The sequence below is a fragment of the Notamacropus eugenii genome, chromosome 3, assembly GCF_028372415.1.
Source record: "Notamacropus eugenii isolate mMacEug1 chromosome 3, mMacEug1.pri_v2, whole genome shotgun sequence".
Classification (NCBI taxonomy): Eukaryota; Metazoa; Chordata; class Mammalia; order Diprotodontia; family Macropodidae; genus Notamacropus; species Notamacropus eugenii.
Genome location: NC_092874.1, coordinates 313,286,062 through 313,313,264, shown reverse-complemented (window position 1 = coordinate 313,313,264; position 27,203 = coordinate 313,286,062). Strand labels below are relative to the sequence as shown.

The following is a 27,203-nucleotide window of genomic DNA, read 5'->3' as shown; positions in this document are numbered from 1 at the left end:
CATTCCCCAATTGATAGAATGGTCAAAGGATATTAACAGACAGTTTTCAGATGAAGAAATTAAAGCTATCTATAGGCATATTTAAAAATGCTCTAAATCACTATTGATTAGAAAAATGCAAATTAAAACAACTCTGAGGTACCCTCATATCTATCAGATTGGCTAACGTGACAAAACAGGAAAATGATAAATGCTGGAGAAGATGTGGAAAAATTGGAGCACTAATGATTGTTGGTGGAATTGTGAACTGATCTGGACCACATTTTAGAACTATGCCCAAAGGGATGTAAAACTGTGCAAAACCCTTTGCAGTACTACTTCTAGCCTGTACCACAAAGAGATCATACAAATGGGAAAAGGACCCACATGTACAAAAATATTTATAGCAGCTCTTTTTGTGACATCCAAGAATGGGAAATTGAGGGGATGTCCATCAATTGGGGAATGGCTGAACAAGTTGTGGTATATGAATGCAATGAAATATTACTGTTCCATAAGAAATGGTGAGCAGGCAGACTTCAGAAAAACCTGGAAAGACTTGCATGAACTGATGCTGAGTGAAGAAAGCAAAACCAGAAGAACACCATAAACAGTAACACTAACACTGTGCAATGACTAACTTTGTTAGACTTAGCTCTTCTGAGCACTGCAATGATTTAAGACAATTCCAGATGGAATTCATGATGGAAAATGCTAACCACATCTAGAGAAACAACTATGGTGTCTTCCTTTTTTTGTTTTTTCTCTTTCCCATGGTTTTTCCCTTTTGTTTTGATTCTTCTTTCACATCAAGACTAATGTGAAAATATGTTTAATATAATCATACATATATAGTCTATATCAGGCTTCATGCCATTTTGGGGAACGGGGAATGGGGGAGGGATTTAGATTTTAAAATCTTATAATAGCAAATGTTGAAAACTAAAAATAAATAAATACATTTCAATTACAAAAAAGAAAGAAAATTACAGATGATTTTATAAAAAGTATTTCTAGTAAAAAAAATCCTTCAAAAAGTACAAATATTAAAGAATAATCAACAGAAAAAATTTCTATATTAGCCTTCTAAAATAACAGAGAAGAACTCTATATTAGAACTCATAACGGTCCACCCATCTACTATGGAGCAGAAATAGTTTTAATTAACCAAGGGCATCTTCATGTTAAAACAAAATTAAAACCACAGTAAAATTTTCCAACCAAAAAGTAACAAAAACAAACATACTCTACCACTGTGCAATTCCACTCCATAGAATTCTAGTGTTCTGGCAATGTTAATAAAGCAGGATTCTGCTTCAGATTGCTTGAGGCCACTAGAGAAAACAAAAATAAAGAAGACTTAATGAGAATAGGAGAGAATAATTCAATAAGCAGACAAAAGAGAAATTGTGGGACTGATGAACTCATTTTTTTCATAACAAAATCAATGAAAATCATCATTGCACAGTTGTTATATACCTCAATTTTAATGCCATTAATTCCAAAAGAAAGTAAAAATTTTTATTAAAATGAAGTGATCAATTTCATCTGCTTACTATGGCTTCAATTTTCTCTACCACTCCTACAATTAAATGACCTATCTCATATACTGGTCCATCCATATTCAATTACAATTACCTCTGACTTTTTACGTACTTGAAGCTACCCAATTTAAATCCAAACTGATTTTGTCTCTAATCCATGGAGAGTTCCAACATCAGAACCCCTAAAGGCAATGTTACACACAGAGTACAGTCTTAGAAATTCAGAGAAAGATATGCTATTTTGAAATCTCCTTTTTTTATAAGCTCTTTTTAACAACTTGGTCCTTTCTTTTCAGCTTTTAGAGTTTGAAATATACCTGTGCCTATCAACAAAGTCAACACTTAACTCTTATTCTGGTTTAATTTGGCCCAAATCTGAGCAACTACAAATGCCTAGAAATGCCTAGTTAATTCTTTCTTTTAAAATAGTGACAAGAAGGGATTCTCCTATTGAAAAGAATTAACAAGAACACGTGTGCATGTATATACAGTATTTTGAGACTACTCTAACATCGATGGGATGATCATGAATGCGTTTAATTGCTACAGGGAAATACAAGAAAAGAATCCATCAGTTTACACTTCATCTAATATGTATTTCAAAAGGCCATAGCCATCTCCAAAGAAGTCCTAGAGGTTATAAACTGCCAAAAGGAGAGAAACACACATACACACACACACACACACACACACACACACACACACACGTTTGGCCACTCAGGTGTCATTTTCAAACCTGTGATTTCGTCAGTGCAGTGTGCTTCAAGTGTACCGACTCCTTCAATGGAGATGGATAATTCTGTAGCTTAAAGCCTCAAAAAATTGTCTGGAACACTGAGAAGATAATTGACTTGCTCATTTTCACCCACAGTTTATCAGAGGTAAAGTTTAAACTGAATAGAAGGCCTGTCTTTTGTCTACCATGACACAGACTATCGCATGTAGATGTGTACTTATCTATTTTAATGGACCTATGATTTCCTTTAGTAGAAGACTCCCACTGAATAAACTTCCTCTCAACCAATGCTAATAGACATTGGCATCTTATAGTCTTGGAGAGTGGGTTGAAAGTTTCTTGACCACAGTCACACGGCCATTATGTCTGTCAGAGGCAGGACTTTATAACCCAAGTCTTCCTGGTTGTATTTTCCATGAGTGCAGGGACTGGCTTTGTTTTTATTTGTATTTATAACTCCAATGCTTGGCATATAATAAACTCTTAATAAATGTTTACTGATTAACTGAATTCACCAAAATATTCTATTCACTAAATGAGGCTCCTGCCCCTCTGAGTGTGATTTATCTATTTATTGGTTTCTTTTCTATTAAAGGGGCCATCCCCCGACTACTTTTTAAAGAGGTCTAGTCACTGAATGGGCATTACCTCACTTTGTGAGCCTAAAAAGCCGAGGTCTCCCATTGCATCCTGGGTCTTCTCCAGTCATACTGATGAATATTCAGTCACTGGATCCAGATGACTCAGAAGGAGAAAGTGAGGCTGGTGACCTTGCACAGCCCTCCCTCACTCAAAACAAAGTCAAGTGCAAGGCATGTCATCATTTCTCTGATGTCATGGTCCTCTTCGAAAACCAAGGACGAACACAACAACAACCTATTCACTAAAATACACTTTTCCATATGAATACAAATATCTAATGTTTACTGTAGAAACATGCTATTTTGGGGTGAAATTTATTACACAATACAATTATATTCTGGATGTGCCTTATATATGTTTGATAGTACCTTGCACATTTGAGATATTTTAGTATCTGAAAGAATCTTATAATTTTAAATAAATACAGAAGAGTACAATTTTTGTATCTTGTCCTTTACTGACTGATCTACAATTTGTTGCCTTTTTGAGGAGCTTAACTCTCAATCATGCCATTAATGCTTGAGAAAAATATAACCTGCTTTTCAATGAAACCCTTTATGACAATAAAATCATAATATCAATTTTATACTGTCAACATTATTATTCCTAAGATCCACACAAAGAAGGGAAATCCCAATGAGGGAGAAACTCAGGTTTTTAAAAGTCACTAGGAACAGGAGTGATTTAAAAATGTACATAAAACTATTCTTCAGAAATATAAGGGATTGAGGACAGTAAATGATCTAGTCTCATACTGCACCCAAAAGCCGTGACAGGAAAAAAAGGAGCAATAGGGGAAAGGTTTTGTTATCAGGGATGTTATAGCTTTATGGGGTGGGATGAACTGGGCATGTTTTGATTGATCTTGAGGGGAAAGGGCACAAAGAATGATTATTATTGTTTTACAAATCAGATTCCATAAAGAATACCTAGTTTTATACCCAGGAGCTGGCTCTAGGACTCATTTTTTTTTTAAAAAAGGAAGTATCAAAAGTGATACCTTAAATTTCTGGAGAAAACTGAGGTCATGTTGGATGCCTCAAGAGACTAAGCCTTAAGTCCAAACTAAGGAAAATCCATGCTTTAGGAAGATCTAGGATCTTTAAAAACACCAACAACAAAACCAACCATCAAGAACATGAGTTCTGCTTAGAATTGGAGACGAGTCAAGTACCAGAGTAATCTATCAAAAGTAATCTACCTAATAGAAGGTACTTATGAGTATGTAGCATTTTCCCATTTTTAAAGGTATGCCTCTTATTTAGAATTCTGATTTTCAAATCTCAGATTTGAAAAAGATACTAATGCTCACTTAGCTCAATGTCTCAGCTAATGAAAAGATCCCTGAATCCCGATTCTGCTTGAATCATTTGATGAAGAAATAACTACCTAATGAGAAAGCCATTCCATTAAAATAAAAAGCAAAAAAATCCCTCTAACCAGAAGTCTATCTTCCTTACATTGAGCCACAAATTTTTCCTAAAAAGTTTTAATATAAATTCCACCCATTATGGAAACTGTTAATGGAAATAGATATAAATGGTTAAATCTTCATATTATTTTAAACGTACTTTATCAATTTTTTTAATTTTATATAATTGTTTTAGTAGTTTTTTTTTAATAGAAAAGGCAACAATTTCTGGGTTTTGAGCTCAATGTCTTCAGACTTACTATCCCATGGCTAGGAAAAGGTCAAATTATCAGGCTGATGATACCTTAAATTAGCAGCAGCATCCAGATGGTGGCAAAGGTGCTGATGAGAAATTAATCACCATCTGGATATGCCTCCAAGCTGAACCCTAGCCAGAGAAAACAAACACTTAACTTGTATCTGATGATTTTAACTGTGTTAAAAGGGAACTGAACTGAAAGCCTTTCTCAAAAATTTCCCATATGTAGTAAGGAGACAAATCAAAAATTTCAAATGAATGTTGACTGGAAATGTGGAAAACTAGAGAATCTTTTAAAATATAATTACTTGTTAAAGGAATAATTTTTAAAAGGTAATAATAAATATGAGACACCACATGGCAAAGTGGATAGAGAGTTGGCTTCAGAGCCTGGGTTCAAGTTCAATCTCTCAGTATTTTAGGCAACTCTCTAAGACTTTAAGTTGTAGAGAAGGTGCTAATCTGCACTGGTAGAAGGAATTCTGTTTGGGAGTTCCCCATGCCAAAGAAATCACAGGTCCTGTCCCTTTCTTTAGTAATAAATATGCAACTGAGAAGTAATTTTTTAAAATCTCTTAGCTAGCAGAATAAAACCGAAATAATTTTTTCCTCCTTCAGATAAAATGCACTGTTCTATTAAAGGTAAAGATATTAGAGCAGCAAGCTTTAGAAATTCTTGGAAAATGAGAGACAAATTGTTCTGCCTGTTTATGCATTTTTATGAGGGTTTTGTTTTTCTTTCTATTGAAGAAGTGGGTATAACCAGTATTGTATTTCTTGCCTTCTCAATGGGTAAATAAGGAGCAGGAAAAAAGGAGAGAATTCAGAACTGAAAATTTAAAAAAATTTAAAATCAATTGGGGAAGTAAGGGAAAAAATTTGTTGTTGTTCAGTTATGTTTAACTCTTCATGACCCCATTTGGGGTTTTCTTGGCAAAGATACTGGAGTGGTTTGCCATTTCCTTCTCCATTCCAGACCATTTTACAGATGAGGAACTCAGGCAAACAGGGTTAAGTGGCTTGCCCGGAGTCACACATCTAGTAAGTGTCTGAGGCCAGATTGGAACCTAGAAAGATGAGTCTTCCTGACTTCAGGCCCCACACTCTATCCAATGTGCCATCTAGCTTCCCTGGGAGAAAAAAATAAACACGTGTTTAAAAAAAAAAATCGGCACCTAGGTGGTGCAGTGGCTAGAACACTGGCTTGGAGTCAGGAAGATCTGAGTTCAGATTCAACCTCAGACACTTACTAGCTGTGTTACCCTGGGCAAATCACTTAACCCCATTTGCCTCAGAGGAGAAAGAAATGGTAAACCACTCCAGTATCTTTGCCATGAGAATCTTATGGACTTCTCCATGAGGTCACAAAGAGTCAGACATGACTGAAAAAAACAATAAACTGAGAAATAAAATTTAAAAAAGAAAATGAGAGATAAATAGATTAATCATAATAATACTGATGATATTTATACAGCACCTATTTATGTGACAGGCACTGTGCTAAGTAAGCTCTTTACTTACATTACCTTATTTGGTATCACAACAAGCTTTTGAGATAGGTTCTATTATTATCCTCACTTTGCAGATGAGAAAACTGAGGCACACAGAGATTTGTGGCAAGTGACTTGCCCAGAGTCATAAAGCTAGTAAGTTTCTGAGGCCACCTCTGAACTTGGATCTTCTGACTCTAGGCCTGGTGGATATATATCCATTGTGCCACCTACTTACCAGTATAAGGAAAAATCTAATATACATCTGCTAGATAGTTTTTATAGATTCAAATTCACGAATGTCAACAATTTTTAAATTGAAAAGATCTTAGTCCAAATCTTATAGATTGAATTAAAGCCCTGGAGACAGAGCTGCCCAACAAAGCAGGATCAGGTCTATTATGGTCTCAGGGGTCTTTTATATTTCTGAAACTAACATATGTGAAGTTGTGGTATTAAAAGAATGCCAGTACTAGAAAGGCCTTGATGGATTAAGCACAACACCCTCATTTTACAGATAAGGAAACTGAGTGACAGAGCCATTACGTGATATTGAAGGCGTCATGACCCAATAATCTGATCCTTCTCCAAGCATGGAAAGGCCAGTCTCAAGGACAATTAGCTCACAATCTAGGTAGTTCTGCCTTTTTTTTTTTCAATTGTTCAAGATCACAGAAAGCACTTTAGTAGCCAGAGCCTGAATTCAATTTTAAATTCTCTTTTCTTTCTAGAGGCTTTGTTATTTTTAGGTTTTAGACAAGAAGCTTTTGAGCACAGATGGGCATGACTTGTAGGCAATTGCTTTTCCTTGGCCTTTCTTCTTTGTGTAGGATACTGAGGCCATAACTTCTAGTTTATTGAGTTTTGCCTACTGTGAAAGTAATTTTTAATTAAATGAAGTCAGTTTTGACTTATCATTTTACACGTCTGTTTACTAATTTCATAGTAACTCAAGAAGGAATTGGCTGATTTTTGCTAAACTTGGTAAAATACTAACGGGTATCAAGATATAACATAAATTCAGTCAGTGCATTAGCCTATCATATTGAAACAAAATGGCAGCCGAGACAACTTTTGAAATGCTTATTTCTATTAGGAGTTAGGCTATAAAGACAGATGTCTTAATAGGAAAACAGGCTCACTTAGTCATTTTAAAATAAAATTTGTCACATTATTTTTACTATAATCTACACTGGGTTAAAGCAAAAACAGTCATTTTCCAGCACTGACTAATGTCAAGTGAACAGGTATTAGTTACTTTGCCCCTAAGAGAGGCTCTCAGAACCACTTCTTGCTGCTGTTCAGTTGTGTCTGACTCTGTGACCCCATCTGGGGTTTTCTTGGCAAAGATACTGGCATGGTTTGTCATTTCCTTCTCCAACTCATTTTACAGATAAGGAAACTAAGGCCAATAGGGTTAAGTGACTTCCCCAGGATCTCACAGCTAGTAAGTATCTGAGGTCAGATTTGAACTCTGGTCTTCCTGATTTCAGGCCTGGCCCTCTATCCACTGTGCCATGTAGCTGCCCCTTCTGAGCACTAGTCTACACAAATAGAGCTCCAACATGCTAACTCCATCCAACATCCTTTTAAAATAATTCCTGAGCCAGAGGTAAGATAAGATCATACAAGTCACATTATATAATGCCTAAACACATCTAGAACTAAGTTATTAAAATAATCAATGATGCACGTGAAATGATTCTGCTTTAGTGAGGGATTACCTGTGCTGTTCATGAAGTGACTCTACTCTGGTTACAAAGTCTTTATTCTGATCTGGTATAAACTGGCTATCGGAAAGATATCCTGAAAGATGCAGTGAAGAGTTATGGTCTCCAAAGTGAGCTATTAAGAAAAAAAAGGGAGAGGGGAAATAATGATTAATTTAATCTTTTATTCAGACAGTCTATACTAATAGAAGATAACAACAGAAGCATCAGTGGTTTTGTAAATGAGACTAACAAACACTCCTTGCTACATGCACGCAATGAGGAGTTCCCGTCACTGCTGAGAGCCAGGATGAATCTGAGGAAAGTTCCCCTTTGCACTAGGTCCTTACCATATTCACTGCTGACAGGTGAACTGGAAATATTCATTACATTTTACCACACACAGTACTACAGCAGTTTTGGCTTAGATCCTGGGTACAGACAAATAAAAAACCTCCCTCAGAAATAACATGGCAGCATTACACTCAAAAATCCAAATCTGGCCCCAGACACTTCCTCGCTGTGTGACCCTGGGCAAGTCACTTAACTCACGTTTGCCTCAATGTCCTCATCTGTAAAATGAGCTGGAGAAGGAAATTGGCAAACCACTCCCATATCTTTGCCAAGGAAACGGCAAATGGGCTCAGGCATGACTGAAAACGCCTCAACAAAAACAATTACACATACACATATCTTTCTATATCTAACACACTACACAAACCTACATACAAACACTATTACATTAATTACTTTAGTCCTAAATTTGAAATCTCTATTGGGGGACATTTTTTTAATCCTCTCCCTAGCCTGTACTAGCCTGTGTAATATCTGCTTCTCTCTCCCTTGATCCTAAGTACTTTCTAATAATTTTCTATCCTCATGCTAATCTATCTCCAAGGAGGAGAGATAGCTTGTTGGCATACAGGGTTATGGCCCCTTCTTCTACTGCTTCTGTTTCTTCCAAATAAGCTATTGCTGTTTTCAAGTGCCAGAACTAAATCCTAATTTCTCTTTAAGAACCTAGGGAGTTCCTCTTCATTTATGTTACTCATCTGAGTCTTGTCTCCTCAGGGCTCATCTTTGCTGATGACAAACCCTTCCCTGCGATGCCACAGTATTCTTTTTTTGGGGGGGGGGGTATCTTTATTCTCACTCAATTGTGCTGATTTGATACCCTGACAATTCACATGCATGTTTTGTGCCCTGCCTCTGTTCTCCTGCTAACCCATTCCTTTGTTCCCCAATTGTGTTAAACTCCTATGATACATGACCTCTGTGTGTGTGGACTGCAAGCTCTCTCTCCTCTCCTCCTTGGGAACAGTTCAATCACAGCTGAGAGCAATGAACTCATTCAGAAGCCACCCAGGTGAGGGAGGGAGAGGGGGGGGAGAGAGAGGGGGGGGGGAGAGAGAGAGAGAGAGAGAGAGAGAAAGAGTGTGTGTGAGTGTGTGAGTGTGTGTGTGTGTGTGTGTGTGTGTCAGGAGAGCAGTGTGCCAAAGGCCTCTGGGTTCAAATGTCTCCTCAAATATTTAATTGTTGTGTGACCCTGAGAAAGTCACTTGATCTCTCTGTGCCTTTACTTTCTCATGCGTAAAATGAGGACATTGGACTCAATCAATGGTCTCTAAATTCCTTCTAGCACTGATGCTGAGTGAAGCGAGCAGAACTAGAAGAACACTGTTGTACAGTAACAGCAACATTGTAAAACTATGTACATCAATTATGACTAGCTTAGCTCTTCTCAGCAATTCAATGATCGAAAAGAATTAAAAAACTCATGATGCTGTCTACATCCAGAGAAAGAACTGTGGAATCTGAATGCAGATCAAAGCATACTATTTTCACTTTTTTATATGTTTTTTTTCCTTTTTTTTCACATGACTAATGTGGAAATAGGTTTTACATTACTGTACATGTACAAATTCTCTCTACATGTAATTGGAAAAAATAAAATACTATTAAAAAATAAATTCCTTCTAGCTCTAAATCTATAACCTAACATAACCCATTGAATTTTTAGATAGCCCTAATTGGCAAGAAATTCTTCTTTACACAGGACCAAATTTTAAGCTTTGCAGCCCCCAGCTCTGCTGTCTTAAGTTCTGCCAAGTAGAATAAGCTCAACCCCTCTTCAACATGGCAGCTCTTCAAATATCTAAAGACAGCTCTTATGTTCTGAGTCTTCTCCCTAAATTCCTTTAAACCCAATCTTTATGTGGTATGGACATCCACCACCCTAGTTATCCTTCTTGAGATGTTCTAGATAGAAGAAAGGAAATTTGCAGGAAACTCTATACGGAAAGACAAGGTGAACAAAGAGATGCTCTCTTGGTTTCTACTACAGTTGTAACTACCCTCTGAACCCAGGCAGCAGGTAATGACTGATGCCTGAATCTGGCCAACCAGTTGAACCCCTTTATCTGTAATAACGGCCTGTAGACTGACAAGGATCTAGGTTGCATAGCAACAGATGATCAGAAGAAAAGGGGAGTGCACTGATTCGTTCATCAAAGCTTCACACTGGCTCAAAGAAGTGATACTGGAAGTTTACTGTATAGGTGCCCATTGTGTGGGGTCTTTACCCCAGAGCTTCCCTCTGCTGCTCGATATGTGAGCTCATTCCCATTCAGTAAAAGGTATGGTTTTTGTTTTTTTTTTTGCTATGACATTGTGTTTCTTACTATCTGGATCTCCCATGATTTGAGCCCAAGCCTTCTGTGTATTATAGCAGTTCTCCATCTTATCTATGTTCTTCCCAAAATGGGGTATCCAGAAGTGAAGACCATTTCTGACTAGGGCAGTGTACAGAGACCATTACCTCTCTATTCCTAGAAGCTCTGCCTTTCCTAATGGAGTCTAAAAGCAGATTTAGCTGGGTTTTTTTTTTTTTTGGCTGCCACATACCATTTTGAGCTTTTTTTGTCCCAGAAAGCTCCCATCTTTTCTAAAAACTGCTGTCTAAACAATGTTGCTGTTGTTTAGTTATTTTTCATTCCTATCAGACTTGTTATGACCTGATTTGGGGTTTTCTTCGCAAAAATACTGGAGTGATTTGTCATTTCTTTCTCTAGCTCAATTTATGGGTGAGGAAACTGAGGCAAACAGGGTTAAATGACTTGCTTGTGGTCACACAGCAAATAAATATCTGAGATCAACTTTGAACTCAGGTCTTCCTGACACCAGATCCAGGTCTACCTGCCCCATGCCCACTGACACTTACTAGCTGTGGGACCACAAACAAATCATTTAACCCTGTTTGCTTTAGTCACCACTCAAAAACTGCACTGCAACCTCATACATCCATGTTTTTATTGTTATTCCTGAAGTGTGTGCCCTCTTGTTCAGTTCCCATGGCTAACTCTTTCCCATCCTCTAAAACCCAATTCATATGCCATCTCCTCTACCTGATCCTCTACCCAGTGCTTACAAACAACCTTGTCCCACCGACCTCTCATAGCACTGTTTTTTATAATTCTCTTAATATGCAAGATAAAATGCATTGTAATTATCTTTGGAGGAATATTTCCCCAAACAGCCCATTAGTTAGGGTTAGGAGGTGGGAAATAACATTCTTATGGTACTTCTCAATGATGAGATTTCAATGGGTCAAAGAGCAGAATTACTTTTGTTACTTTTCACCTTTTACCAGATTGTGATAAAAAAGATCATGCCAATCTGCAATTGTACCAGCAAACTATTGGGGTGGGATACAGTATGATGTGGTAGCAATTACAACAGATCTGCCATTTGGAGTAGGAGGCCTAAGCTTGAGCCATAGCTCTGCCATCTATATGATTCCTGGCAAGACAAGGCACCCCAACTCTATGAGCCCTAATATCCCCATACAGAAACCGCTCAGAGTTGAAAGGACTCTCAATAGTCAGTCAGCCCAATCTACAGTCACAAAGGAATGCCCAACATCCTCAACAAAGAATCATCATTCAACTCCAGGAATGGGGAAAGCTGTCCATTCTTAAATAGGTCTCATTATTAGAAAGTTCTTCCTTACATTGAGCTAAAATCTGCCTTTTCAATTTCACTCATTGTTCCTACATGTCAGTTCTTTAAGAAAGAACAAGACAAATCTAATGCCTCTGCTACAGAAAGTCCTCCAAGTACTTGAAGATATCAACCACAACTTTCCTTCATCCCTGAAGTATTTCTGCTTCATTCCTTCTGGGTAAGAAATATAGAACAAAAAAAAAAAAAGATAACCAGTCTTTCTTCCTTATCTAGAAGTACTAGATTGGAAAGCTGGCTTTTACAGCATAGTTCTCGGTCCTCTGACTATCCTGGATCCCTGCTCATAGCCACACCCACGTTGGCTTCAATCTACCATGTCAATGTCTATTCTAAAACATAGCACTTGGTCTAACCAGGACAGAGAACAGACCTTAGAGATGTATCTCATTTCACAGTAGCTTTTCATTATTATAGTCCGATAACAAGTTCCATCTCACCACATAATGGAGATACATATGAAATTGTATTTTTTTTTCTGATCAATTATTCATGTCCAACTCTTCATGACCCCACTTGGGGTTTTCTTGGCAAAGATACTGAGAGCGATCTGTCATTTCCTTCTTCATCTCACTTTACAAATGAGGAATCTAAGGCAAACAGGGTTAAGTGCCTTGCCCAGGGTTACACAGCTAGTAAGTGTCTGAGGCTAGATTTGAACTCAGGTTCAAACTCCAAAGCTGGCATTCTTTCTGTTGAGCCACCTAGCTGCCTCCATGAAACTGTATTAACTTCCCATTAATATTTCAAATTCAGAGTGGGAGTGGGCGGAGCCATGATGGCAGAGTAGAAAGCCTGATCTGCTCTAGCTCGCCCCCCACAGCCCATAAAATACCTGTAAAAAATGACTCTAAACAAATTCTAGAGCAGCAGAAGTCATAAAATGACAAAGTGAAAGAGATTTCCAGCCCAAGACAGCTTGGAAGCCTCACAGGAAGGTCTATCACACCAGGTTCAGAGTAGAGCACAGCCCAGCCTGGGCCATGTGGCACAACACTGACAAGACTGGAGCAGGTTTCAGGGCACGGAATCACAGGTAGCAGCTGTGGTTCTCAGATTTCTCAACCCACAAACACCAAGACAGCTTCAAAGGTCAGTGAGAAAGCTTTTTCACCTGGGTGAGAGGGCTGTGCAGTCTGGTCCAGCCATGGCCCCAGGGTGGCAGCAGCCACTGTGGTAGAAGTGTCCACTTTTGGAGGCCTTGGCCTAAAGACCCTGGGGGAATTGAGCTGCTGTTCTGGGTCTCAATCCTGAGTGGCAGTCCTGGAGTGAGGAGGAGCACTGGCATGGTGGAGCTAGTGATGGCTTTGGAGAGGGAATCCTACTCACAGTTCTTGAGAGAAAAGAGTGCTTGTGGTTGCTCACAGACCAAAGTGCAGTGCAGGAGAGGAGTAAACTCCTCTCCCTTGATTGTGCCACCTTGGAGGAATGAGAACTTACAGGTCCCTAAAGTATACCCTCCACTTGGCAAAGGACTCAAAAGTCCAGTAACTGGCTGGGAAAATGACCAAAAAGGGAAAAAAATAAGATGATAGAAGGTTACTTTCTTGGTGAAAAAGTATTTTCTTCCATCCTTTTGAATGAGGAAGAACAAAGTATACCATCAGAGGAAGACATAAAAGTCAAGGCTCATAAACCCAAAACCTCCAACATAAATATGCAGTGGTCTCAGGCCATGGAAGAGCTCAAAAAGGGTTTTGAAAATCAAGTAAGAGAGGTGGAGGAAAAATTGGGAAGAGAAATGAGAGAGATGCAAGAAAATCATGAAAAGCAAGTCAATGGCTTGCTAAAGGAGACCCCCAAAAAGGTGTTATTACACCTTTAAAAATAGACTAACCCAAATGGCAAAAGAGGTCCAAAAAGCCAAGGAGGAGAAGAATGCTTTACAAAGCAGAATTAGCCAACTAGAAAAGCAGGTTCAAAAGCTCACTGAAGAAAATAGTTCTTCAAAAATGAGAATGAAGCAGACGGAAGCTAATGACTTTATGAGAAACAAAGAAATTATAAAACAAAACCAAAAGAATGTAAAAATAGAAGACAGTGTGAAATATTTCATTGGAAAAACAACTGACCTGGAAAATAGATCCAGGAGAGAGAATTTAAAAATTATTGTTCTACTTGAAAACCATGATTCAAAAAAAGAGCTCAGACATCATTTTCCAAGAAATTATCAAGGAAAACTGCCCTGATATTCTAGAACCATAGGGTAAAATAGAAATGGAAAGAATTCAACGATCACCTCCTGAAAGAGATCCCAAAAGGAAAACTCCTAGGAATATTGTAGCCAAATTCTAGAGTTCTGAAGCCAAAGAGAAAATATTACAAGCAGTCAGACAGAAACAATTCAAGTATTGTGGAAATACAATCAGGATAACTAACACAGCTTCTACACTAAGGGATCGAAGCGCTTGGAATATGATATTTCAGAGGTCAAAGGAGATAGGATTAAAACCAAGAATCACCTCCCCAGCAAAACTGAGTATAATACTTCAGGGGAAAAGTGGAATTTCAATGAAATGGAGGACTTCCAAGCATTCTTGTTGAAAAGATTAGAGATGAATCAAAAATTTGACTTTCAAATACAAGAATCAAGAGAAACATGAAAAGGTAAACAGCAAAGAGAAGCCTTAAGGAACTCATAAAGGTGAACTGTTTGCATTCCTACATGGAAAGATGATACTTGTAACTCATGAGACCTTTTTCAGTATTAGGTTAGTTAGAGGGAAAATATATATGTAGGTGTGTATGGGTAAGTATGTATATGTATATTATATATGTGTAGGTATGTATATATACATGGGTGTAAGTGTGCATTTATATGTATGTGTGTGTATGTATATGCATATATATGTATGTACGTGTGTATATGTATGTGTATATATACATGTATACACACACACATAGACAGAGGGCACAGAGTGAGCTGAATATGAAGGGAGAATACTTAAAAAATAAAATTTATTGTTAAATGGAAAGTACTAGGAGTATGAGAAAAGGAAAGGTAGAATGTAGCAAATCACCTCACATACAAGAGGGAAGAAAGAGCTTCTACAGTAGAGGGGAAAGGGGGGGAGATGAAAGGAAATAATTGAACCTTACTCTCATGGGATTTGGCTTATGGAGGGAATAATATACACCCAATTGGATATGGAAATCTACTTTACCCTGCAGGAAGGCAAAGGGGAAGGGAATAGGAGAGGGAAGATAATAGAAGGGATAACAAATTGGGGAAAGGGATAATCAGAAGCAAACACTATTGTGGGAGAACAGGTCAAGGGAGAGAATGGAAGACATGGAGGGCAGGACAGGACCAAGAGAAATGTGGTTAGTCTTTTACAACGTAACTATTATGGAAGTGCTTTGTATTATTACACATGTATGACCTATATCGAATTGCTTGTTTTCTCAATGAGGGTGGGTGGGGAGGGAGGGAGAGAATATGGAACTCAAAGCTTTAAGAATGAATATTAAAAATTGTTTTAGCATGCAACTGGAAATTGACATAGGCAATAGAGTATAGAAATCTATTTTGCCCTACAGGAAAATAGAGGGGAAGGGGGATGGAAGAAGTGTAGGTAATAGAAGGGAGGACAGACTGGAGGAAGGGATGGATGAGGTGGGGTGGGGGGTATGGAGAGAGGGGAAGAAAATTTTGAATTCAAATTTTTGTGGGAAAAAAACAAATAACGTAGTGTCAGGTCAATCAGAAGGAAGACACAAGTAGATTCAAAAAACCCTATCAGCCTTCACTCAAGGTCTCTGGTCACTGGAAGAGGACACTGACCTAATTTATTGATTACTGTTAGCCTAACTAATAAATTGATCGTGCTCAAGTCCCTAGTTTTTTGGCTGGATGTGGCCAGTGTGACCCACTTAACTAACAGTTTACACATCACTGTTAATAAATCGGTATCTTGCCCTGGGGAAAAAATATTTCAAGTTCATTTGGTTTCCTCCCTCATCACCACACTATAGGAATTGTTTACCTTGACCTCAGAGGAATTCAGTGTCCTGATCCACCTCATCTTCCATTAATCTATGGGCTTTTTTCAATGTATCATGTGGTTCAAAACCAAGTTCAATCAGAGGAGAATCTAAGGTCGTTGAGGGCAGTATATATTTTGGTTCTGTCTTCGTATTCCCAGTTCCCTAGTAGAGTGACTGGCACTGGAAGGTGCTTCAGAAATGTCTGTAGAATTAAAAGCGTCATCCCATTCTAGTTTCAAACTAAGCGCATAACTCTGTCTGGTCTCTAATATTAGTGGGGCTATAGTGTGGGGACCAAGCAAGATGAAGAATGTAATGTGCAGAAGGAACAAGGCCAGAGAACTTATTTTGCTTAATTGTGTATATTTGACACACTGAATTTTCTTTCTGTTTTTTCCCCAATGAAACGAGGGGTAAGGGAGAGAAAATAATTTTTAAAACTAATTTAAAAATTAAATTAATTAAAAAAAAGAAATCATTTAAAAAAAGTATACCATACATTTCCCTGAACTTCTATCAAATGATCTGACATAAAAGCAGCACCACAACAGAGCATTTGAGGAAAAAGGGCAAAGAGCTGCTTGGTCAGGAATTACCTTGTGTGTATATAGTTCTGAACAAAAAGCACAGACAATTCCTCCTCTATAGGAATATGTCTCATAAACCTAAAAAAATCTGATCACTAGCATCAGGAGAATCCTTAATGCTGGCATTTGTAAGCCCAGACTAACTTCCTCCAATGAGGACGATTATTGATGAATACACAATATTTGTTCCCTATTTATTTGTTCTTTCTCCTCTACATGCTTGTGTGTTTGCCCTTGCTCTCTGTTGATTGCAGATGTTATACTTGTATTTTACCAGCATAAACTCTTATTAAATAATAATGATACAACTAATATCATTAATAATTAATGATAATACTTATGGTGCCTGTCAAAGATGGGATTTCAGTAGATCAAAGAATATAATTTTTGTGCGACTCATCACGTATTGCTAAATTGCCAAAAAAAAAAGGTATCACCAATTTGCAATTTTATTAAGAAAACTATAAACATCCCTCTTTCTCCAAATCCTGCCACCACATAATTGTGGTACTTTTAGTTACTTCTCAACTTGATAGGTCAACTAGATAGGTAGGAAGTGGCACCTCAAAGTTGTTTTTTGTTAAAGTTGTTTTGTTGGTTTGGTCATGAGTCAGAATGAATTTTTTAAAATAAATTATTTATGAGATATTCTCTGTGTTAAAAGTCTGATCATATCCTTTGACTGTGAAGCAAAAGTGACTTGGATTATCTCAGTTCCTCAAATTTTAAATATTATGATTTATCTATTATATTTGCAGCAAAAATTTTTCTACTTTTATTTTGATATTTTCTTGTGTAGAACTTTATTTTTGTAAAAAAATCCTTCTACCTAATAATTTTTACATGTTCAGTCATTAAAAAATGATCTTCCCTCTAGAGTGGAGATAAATGGTATTCTCTCTTTTTTTTAAAAAATTGTTTTTCTTATTTTTTTTAAATTTTAAAAAAATTATATGGACCCAGATGGAATTGATTTTGGTATACGGTATGAGGCAAAGATATAAATTTATTTATTGCCATGTTCTAGCCAGTGTTCTTAAATTTGTCAAGTAATGAATTCTTTCTCTAGCTGCTATCACAATTACCAAAAGTTACCAAGTTATTATTTTTTATACCTATTTGGTCTTATCTCTGGGATTCTCTTATGTTCTACCTATCTTTTCTCTTCCTCCTCCCCCCATCTTTTTTAAAAAGACAAGTTTCTTGCTCATTACCAGACAATTTTTATATGAACTGTTTCATCTTATATTTTAACGTCTGGGAGGATGAATACAACTTCTTTGACTTTTCTCTCCCAAATTTACCTTTCAAAAATGCTACCCATTTGTTTTTCCACATAAATTTCATTACAACTTATCTAATAATAACTGCTAATATTTATATAATGCTTACTAAGTTTCAGGTACTATGCTAATTTAACAATTATTATCCCATTTGATCCTCACCACAACTCTAAAATATTAGATACTATTATTTTCCCCCTTTTACAGATGAGGAAATTGAGGTACACAAAGGTAAAGTGACTTGCCCAGGGTCACACAGTGTCTGAGGCTGGAACTGAACTCACATCTTTCTTATCTTAGGCCTATAGTTTTATCCATTGTACTATCTGGGTGCTTTTTATGATAATCTGTTTTCTTTTTTTTTCTTTTTCCTTTTTGGCTTTATTACAAATTGCTGCTGGGGGTAGTGGTACATTCCTGTAATCCCTAGTAATGAGGAGGTTGGGGCTGATGATGGATTTACTGAGTTCCCTAGTTCTGAAAAGTCCTCCTTAGGGTCTGTACTAAGTACAGCACCAATGTCGAGAGCCCCTCAGAACAGGAGGAAGAACAGGCTGCTTATAAAGGGGGCAAATGGTCCTGTTCAGAAACAGACTAGCTCAAAGTTTCTGTGTCAGTCAATAGGAGTGGATACAGCACTTCTAGCGTGGGGAAAATGGAAACATGGGTCTCAAAAAACAAAACAAAACAAAAATCAAATTCTTGGCACGATACAATCTTAAAGTGGTAAAAACAGGTACGCTTGCTTTAGACCTGTTTTTAGTGAAAACGCTAAATATTTTCTTACATGGAATATCTTTAGGTTTTAGTTAGAAATTTTCTATGGTGCGAAAATTCCTCTAACTACTATTCTTAAAGTTTTCAATATAAGATAGATACTGTATTCACTTATTTTTCTTCTGAGTATCACATAGCAGACTTATTTTTTCTGAATGCTAAACCATCTCTGCAGGCCTAATATAAATATGGTTACAATGAATGATTTTCGTTAAACTGTTGCATTATTCCATCTGCTAATATTTTGTTTAGTATTTTAAATAACAGGTCTTGGAAACAAGATGACGTTTGTCTCAAGAAGAATGACAGCATAACTTCTTTCTTGATATTTAGAAATGTAAGATTTGTTATTTTTAAAATTTGGAAAAACTGACCCATAAGCTCATCTGGGCCAGGTATTACTTATTCGATAACTGACTGATGACTCACTGTATTTCTTGTTGTGAAACTGGCTTATTCAAATGAACTATTTCTTGTTCTAGCAGTTTCAGTAACGTACTCATCTTTTTCACTGAACTTTTCACACTGATTAGCACAAAGTTGTATGTAATATTCTCTGATGATATTCTAAATTTCTTTTTTTGCTTGTCAGGATCCTTTTTATTTTTTAAAATTTGTTTTTACATTCCTTCTTTTGGTTAAGCTTATTAACGGTCTCATCTTTAAGATAATTTTTATTTTGTTAATTTAATATTTTATTTTTATCTTTATTCTCTCATTTTCTATTTTATTTTGCACTATTATATTGTTCCTTCTATAATGACTTTATGGGCAGACTTACATGTGTCTTTTTCTCCTTTATAGGCAGCTAGTACCACAAATTTGCATCAAATGATGGTTTTCACTCTATCTTAGAAATTTTGATAAATGGTATTATCATTGCAATTTTAAATATTCTTTTAACTTTCTAATTTCTTTTTAGCAATTTGATGGAAATACTTTTAGTCTCCATGTAGTCTTATATTTTAAAAAATTCTTATTTCTAATTTCTTATAATGAAATGTTTCTATCTCCTATTGTTACAGTCTTATTTATTGCTTCTTATGCTGTTAATGTCTCTTTTATTATTTTAATTTTGAAATGTTTGATATATTAATTGACATTATTACATTGAAGTATTCATTAAAGTTCCTTTTAGCACTGTGTAATAGCCTTTTATGTTCTTGATGTTTTCTAATTTGAATCCAGTTTTATCAGATATTATTGTCTTTCCTTTTTAAAAAATTGCAGTTTATTTTTTAGACTGATGTTCTAACATCTATGTATATCTTTTTCCACTGAATGTTCTTCCTCTAGCCCACATCTTAATATATTTCATTTTTAAAACCATCTCATTACTATTTTCCTTTTAATAGGACAAATCAGACCATTAATAGTTATTAAATTTTATTTGCTCCTGGAATTTTTGTTCTCAATATGAATTAAGAGGTAAAACCATCTTTTTTCCCCTATAACTATTTCTCCTGCTAGAGGCAGCATGGTATTGGGACAGAAAACTAAGCCTTGGAGTTAAGATGATCTGTGTCTGAACAACCAATCAACAATCAATTATTTAATATTTATTCAGCATTTATTTGCCAAGTACTGTGCTAAGCATTAAGTACATGAATAAAAAGTGAAAATGGTTCCTGGCTTCAGTGGGTCTATTGCCCTCCTGGGGCAGAGAACATAAACACTATGCACAAACAAGTACATACAAAATATACAGAGAGTAGACCTAAGCTAGTTTTAGAGATTTCTAGCCATTAGGCTCAAATGCAGGAAACAGCACATACTCTACATTAATGAAAGTATGCTAAATACATACAGAGCAGATGAAAGCCAATCTTAGAAGGTTCTAGTTACTGAGGGACCTCAGAAGGATGCCTACAGAAGGTGGCATTTAGCTGAGACTTGAAGGAATCCATCGATATTGAGAATGTGAGATGAGGAGAGAAAGCATTCTAACCAGGGAGGCAGCCAGTGCTGCACAGATACACAAGAGAAGGAACATTTTGTATGAGAACAGTACATTGACCAGTCTAGTGGAGGGGAGTAATGTGTAAGATTGGGTCTGTGTTCATCCTTCGTTGATGAAGAAGACCATGCCATCAGCGAAATAATGACATGACTTGTACTTGACTTTGTTTTGAGTGAGGGAGAGCTGTGCAGGTCACCAGCTTCACTTCTCCTCCACAGCCATCTGAATCCAGATATATTCATCAGGATGACTGGAGATGACTCGGGATGAGGCAAGTAGGGTTAAATGACTTGCCCAAGGTCACACAGCTAGTGAGTGTCAAACGTCTGAGGTGAGATTTGAACTCAGGTCCTCCTGACTCCTGCACTGGTGCTCTATCCTAGGTGCCCTAATATGTAAGATTAGAAAGACAAAGAAGGCTCAATTTGGGTATGCCAAACTGAGGAACTCATGTTTCATCCTAGAGTGAGAAGAAGCCCTTTAGAGCTCTCTGAGTGATATGTATGACTTGTCCTTTGGGAAAATCATTCTGGCAGTTGGATTGAGAGAGGAAAAGACTTGAGGTAGGGAAATCAATTAGGAATATACTACAATGGTCCTGGTGAGAAGCAATCAGAGTCTGAACTAGGATGGTGGCTATATGAATGGAGAAAGGGGATACTGACATATACATGTGTTTGTGTGCATATACATGTATACGTATACATGTATATGCACACACATAGATATATATGAGAAATAAAAATTGGTGACTACATATCTATATACATCTGCATTTAACTGAAGTCTTGGGTGTGGGGAGTGGAATGAAAAAAAGAACAAAGTGAAAAGTGCACAGCAGAGAATAAAAGAAAACTTACAGGGAAGCAAAAAAAAAGATGGACAGCTCTCAACACAATGCATAGTATTTATTATATAGGCCTTTTTGAAATGGAAATTTATTGCTACATATTTTAAATCATTTCTTATGTTCTGCTATGCATATGACATGCTTTTTCCCTTTTTTTTTATTTTGTATTTAAGTTTCAATATTTAAATTTATATTGTTTCTTTTTCTTTTCTCTATTGTGTATTTAAGTTTTAATATTTAAGTCTAAAATTTAAAAAGTTTTAATTGACAACTGCCTAGTGCAGTGCATGAGAGTGAGAGGTCAAGGATGACACCAAGGCTGCAAACCTAGGTAACCAAAAGGATACTGGTACTCATGATAACAATAGGGAAGTAGGTAAGAGGGGTGAGTTTGGGGAGGAAAGTTAATTAGAGTTCATTTTTGGTCATGGTATCTTTCAGATGTCTGTGGGACATAATAAAATTTCTATTAGGCAGTTGGTGAAATGAGACTGGAACTCAAGGGAAAAAGTAGGTCTAGATTTATATATCTGGGAGTTATCTACATAGAGACAATAATTTAAGAAAGCCATCAGAACAGATCAGATCATCAGGTGAGAGATTAAAGAAAAAAAGAGAAAAGAGTTTAGGACATACCCTTGTGGCTATACATAGTCTGGGTCACAGACAATGATCTTTCAAGGGAGACTGAAGAAAAACAATTAGATATGTGGAAGGAGAACCAAGGAAGAATATTATCATAAAAACTCAGAGAGGAGAAAGTATTTAGGAGAAGACGAAGATAGCCAACAGTGTCAAATGGGGAACAGGGGGTCAAGAAGGATGACAACTGAGAAAAAGTCATGAGATTTGGCAATTCAGAAACCACTGTAACTGGAGAGAGAGAAGTTTCAGTGGAATAATGAGTCAAAGTCAGAACATAGAAGGTTTAGGGAAAAAAGAGGAAGTAGGGGAACTGAATTTAAACAGTTTTTTCAAGGAGTTTAGCTGAGAAAGGGGTGCAATATTTGAGATGATAGTGGGGATGCTAAGATCTAATCAGACTTTTTAAAAATGGAAGCTATTTGGGGGTGTTTGTCAGCAACAGAGAAGGAGCCAACAGATAAAAAGCCTGAAGATTACAAAGAGGAGATGATTGAGGGGGCAATTTGCTAGAGAAGCTGGGAGGGGAGCGGATGAAAGGCACAAGTAGAGGGTAGTCCCTGGAAAGAAGGAAAGAGTGAAGGATGAAAAGGTGGAGAGGGGTGAAAACACAGGCATGTAAGATAAGAAGAGAGGGAGAAGAGGGAGCTAATGGCTAATGTTCTTGCTCTTTTTGGTGAATTAAAAGGGAATGCCCTCACCTGAAAGAGTGTATGTGCATGTGAGGTGAGGGTGATACTACAGAGCTAGGAAAGAGAATTTTTGGAACAGTCTCTGTAGGGAGTAAGATAAAGATTCAATTGGAGAGCAGAAGAAGGATCGACTTGTTTCAATGAGGGTTTCAGTTTGTGATTAAATAACAAACTTATAGGAGATCCGGTCACCATAGTTTTGTGACTTCTTCCAAATCTGTTCAGTGGCACAGGATGCAGACAGTGAGAGTAATCCAGGGTTAAGGTTTGGTAAGACATGACTGGTGACAAAACAAAGGAACAGAGGATTCCAAAGTACAGGACAGAACCCAGCTGAACTGGTTAGCTAATGGATCAAGATTGAGAAGAAAGGAGATTACTACAGGGTGGATAGACTGGAAGTAATAATAAAAATGAAGACTAGGTTTAGAAAATATAAAGTATGGGGGAGAGAGAAAGAGGATTGAAGAATTCTGAAATTCTTAACATATGAAATGCCTGAAAATGATGACAAGGTTAAAGATATGGCCAACTCTGTCCAAAGATGGGAAAGAAGAAAAGAGCAGGTCCTATAAGTTGAGAAGATGGAAGAATGAACAAGCTGGGGTATTTAAGAGAACAGTAACATGGGTATCCTAGTCTCTTAGTATGAGAGCAGGACTCAGCATAGTGAAAGAGGGAATTTTAGAAAGGAGGGAGACAGGCCTGGGTAGCAGCTGCAAAGATCTATATCAAGTGATAAGTAGAGATTGCCAAGTGATGGTGGTATAGGGAGAATCTGAAAGTAGCACTAGAGGACAAGCAGGATGGCTAGGGATGCAGCATCATCCTGGGGGAAGCCTCTGCACCATATTTCTGGACAAGTCATCGTGGTGCTCTAGAGTATTCTCCAAGACTGTGAATTACCCACTAGCTGCCTATCTGCTTTAGTACAGGGACTTTTTGAACCAGGAGTTCCCCCTACAGAGATTAAACCACAGGATTAGACAAATAACTCCCCCTCAAAAATTTCTACTGTTGACAATTTTTAAAAAATTTCTACTGTTGAAAATGAACAAATCTAGTTAAGCTTTCTTCCTGTAAAGTAGTAACTCCCTGGGTTTCACCATTTTTTGGCCAGATAGGGGTTTTATTTTGCAAATCTTTGACTGCCTTGGCTTCCCCACCCCTGTCAAACCTTGTAAATAAGCCTAGAAATAAATCTTAACTCTTTTCTTCTTCCCTATTGTAATGTACATAATTATTATCTCAACTTTTAATTTGTTTCTATCTCTAATAAAATTTTATATACTGTACTCTATTGTCTCAATTAAAGATAATGACAGAACTAGACTATCCTACTATTTAATTAGTAACAAACATCTTATTTTGCTGATCTGAAGTTGCTTGACCCCCAACTGTGGTGATCTCTTTAATTGTGAACTTTTTTTCAATAGATTACTTTAATTTGACATGCAGTTTTTAGATTCAATACTCTATCTTTAAGGCCTATGCATATTTTTGAGCAATTCTGCTTTTTTTTTCATTTAATTAGTGAAAAACCTGGGGAGATTCTAATCAGTACTTTATTGTATTTGCCACCCATGGCCCAGGGGTGAATAGGTAATTTATTTTTCTTTCTTGACTATTTAAAAACTATCTTTCTCATTCTGAAATTTGATAATTATATGTCTGGGAGACTGCAGTTTTTAATTCCTGCATGTTGAAGCCCTATTAATTTTCTTTGCCTGTGGACTGATTACTGTTATATATTCGAGGAAATTTTCTCCAGTTTTTTCTTCTAATAAAGACATGGGATACAGCCTAGAACGCTGGCATTGGAGACCAGAAAACCTAAATTCAAGCCGTCTCTAATGCATACTGATTCTGTGACTCCCAGGTAAATCCCTGAGCCTGCCGCTCTAGATCACATTCTAAGTCTATAAAGTCTTGGGACATTAACAGTCTTTTTAACAAATGCTTCATGACTGACTAATGATTGAACTCATTCTATCTTCAAAAATCTATTATTTAACTTACATCACATTTTAAAGTTTTGTGACATTTTGAACTCAACTTGACTCTTGCTATCTATTGACCATTTCTCAACTACATTTATTATTTTTACTTCTTCCAAAGTGCTAGATGGTGCCCTGTTGCCTCAATCTCCTCAAGCACAAAATGGGGACAATACCAGCTCCTGCCTCACAGGGCTGTTGTGAAACTCAAGTGAAATAACATTTGTAAAGAGCGCTTAGCCCAGTGGCTGACATAGTAAATGTTTTCGTCCCCCTTCTCTGTTACTGGGAAGGTTCTACAGACTGTCCCTTGCTCACTCTCTCTCTTTCCCACTTGCTCTGATGTGGTCTTGGGACAGTGGTTCTTAATCCTGCTCCCTCTTCATCTCTGTCCACTCCAAAAGGGGTAGAAAAGGAAGCGAAAATGTGACCAGATAGCAATGATTTTAATGGTGGCTGGAGTAGATAAAATGGTGGTAACCCCATCTTTGGACCCTCTCTCAACCCCAGAAATGTACAAATACTTGCCAACAATAAACTCCTCTATCAATACCTAACATTTACATAAGGATTTATAGTTACAAAACTCTTTACATATATATTATTTAATTTGATCTTCACAACAACTCTGGGTGGTAGGTGTTACTATCACATCCACTTTATAGATGAGCTAATATTTCTACAGTGTTTTAAGATTTTGCAAAGTGCTTTACATATATTATCTCATTTTATCCTCATAACCAGCCAAGGAGGTGCTATTATCATCCCCATTTTAGAGGTAAAGAAACCGAGGTAAAGTGAATTCCTCAAGGTTGCAGAGCAAGTAAATGTCTGAGGCAGGTCTTTGAATTTGAATTCAGTTCCTACTGAAAGTTCAGCTTTCTCTCCATTTCTCTGTCCCTAAGTGGCTATGGCAGCAGTGATAGAGTCCAGATTTCCTTTTTGACCCTTCTTATCCCTAGGGAACTGCAATGCTTGGGGAGGAAGTTATACTATAGAATTGGAGAGGCAACTTCGATGAATTCTCTTCTTTCATCCCCTCTTCAGCTTGGTCCCAGAGCAAGAGGCTGCAGCAAACTTTGCATGGACCATCACTCCTCAATCTTAGTTCCAATGCCAGGATGCAAAAATCACGTTGTTCCTGTAGCATCCTCCATCCATAATGGGGAGCACAAACTTCCAGGAACAAAGCCAGTACTCTGTCTCAGTAGCAATGGTAAGTGGGCAGATTAAGCTGAATTCCTCTCATAATATATTTTTTTAATGGGCTTGTGCTTTCTCTCTCTCTCCCTCCTCTCTGTCTCTGTCTCTGTCTCTGTCTCTGTCTCTCTCTCTCTCTCTCCTTCTCCCTCTCCCCTTTTCTCCCCACCGCCACTTTGGCAGTAGTTATTGTTGGGGAAAATGGGTTCTTTGACTTGTGACTTCCTTGTTATCTTCCAGGAATATTAAATATTTGTTTAATTTTTTTTTTATAGTGGAGGTACTAGCTTCTTGAGAAATCACCACTAAGGAAGCATTTTGCTGGAACAGTTTGTACCAGAGAATTTATAAAAGATGCTGACTGCTAGTAGCAACAGTTTTAATAAATTCATAGGATTATAAACACAAATACAGAAGATTTAGAGTTGAAAGGGATTTCTGCTACTACTCATTCTAACCCCACAATTTTATACATGGGAAACTAGGACCCAAAAAAGACTAAGTAACTTGTAGAAGATCATTCAGATTTTGAATCCAAAACTTCTGGCTCCTTTTCCACTAAATCATGCTGGACTGTATTTAAAGTTCAAGTAACGCAGAATAGGCAGATAGCAGATAAAGAAGCAAGGTCAGAAAGATAGAGATTACCTCTTCTAAAAAAAAGAAAAGGGCAGCTGAGAAACTTTTAAATTAGTGAAAATGAATCATGAAGACTTTGACATATGCAGCATAGTAATACTATAAACTCTCAGACTAGGGGACCTTGAAGGTGCTTTCCAGCTCTAACATTCTACGACTCTGGGACTGGGAGTCTAAGATTAAAGCATGTCTTAAATGACGACTACGTTTCCAGGGCTTAGATGAACAAAATGGCAAAGTAAATAAAGAGCTGGCCTCCATGTCAGGGAAAGAAGGAATCAAGTTTTGTCTCTGACACATACTGTGGCTATATGACCCTGGGCAGGTCACTTAAAATTTCAATGCCCCAGACAAACCCTGTAAGACTAAAAATTTCAGAATGATGCCATATGTATTGGGAGAGGGAGTTTCCTTTAGAGGCCCATACCAACGAAGGCACAAGTTCAGTTCAAGTTTTTAGTGCTCTATCAGGTGTTATGAAGAAGATAAAAGAAATATAGAAAGTCCCAAAGGTCTTGGTTCAGATTTGGGCTCTAAGAACTTAAATGAATAGTTTAATCAGAGAAAATAAACCTCTTTGGAACAATTCACAAAGTAGTATAAAATGGTATGATAGTTGGTATATCACTTATTCACTCAATAAGACTCCAAAAATGGAATAATTAATTGTGAACAAGGATGTCAAACTTTTTGAAGATATGGGACCTTTATATTTTAAAGATAACTGATGGAGCCATGATCAAGTACTAAGATTTTTATGGTGGCTGTAAGACAAAATGTAATGAAGCAAAATTATTCT

At 37.1% G+C, this 27,203-nt stretch overlaps 1 protein-coding gene across 6 annotated transcripts in view; it reads right to left on the bottom strand.

The window, feature by feature from the left end:
- The window catches only part of PTPN3 (protein tyrosine phosphatase non-receptor type 3), a 302,221-nt gene that overhangs the window by 106,684 nt on the left and 168,334 nt on the right, over positions 1-27,203 (bottom strand). For 5 of the 6 annotated variants that reach the window (XM_072596700.1, XM_072596701.1, XM_072596699.1 and 2 more), the window contains 2 exons: positions 7,786-7,906; positions 1,226-1,313 (listed from right to left, as the gene is read on the bottom strand). In XM_072596700.1, the coding sequence (XP_072452801.1) occupies positions 1,226-1,313; positions 7,786-7,906 (209 nt within the window). The remainder of the gene's footprint in view (positions 1-1,225; positions 1,314-7,785; positions 7,907-27,203) is intronic. The other variant, XM_072596702.1, reaches the window with a different exon arrangement.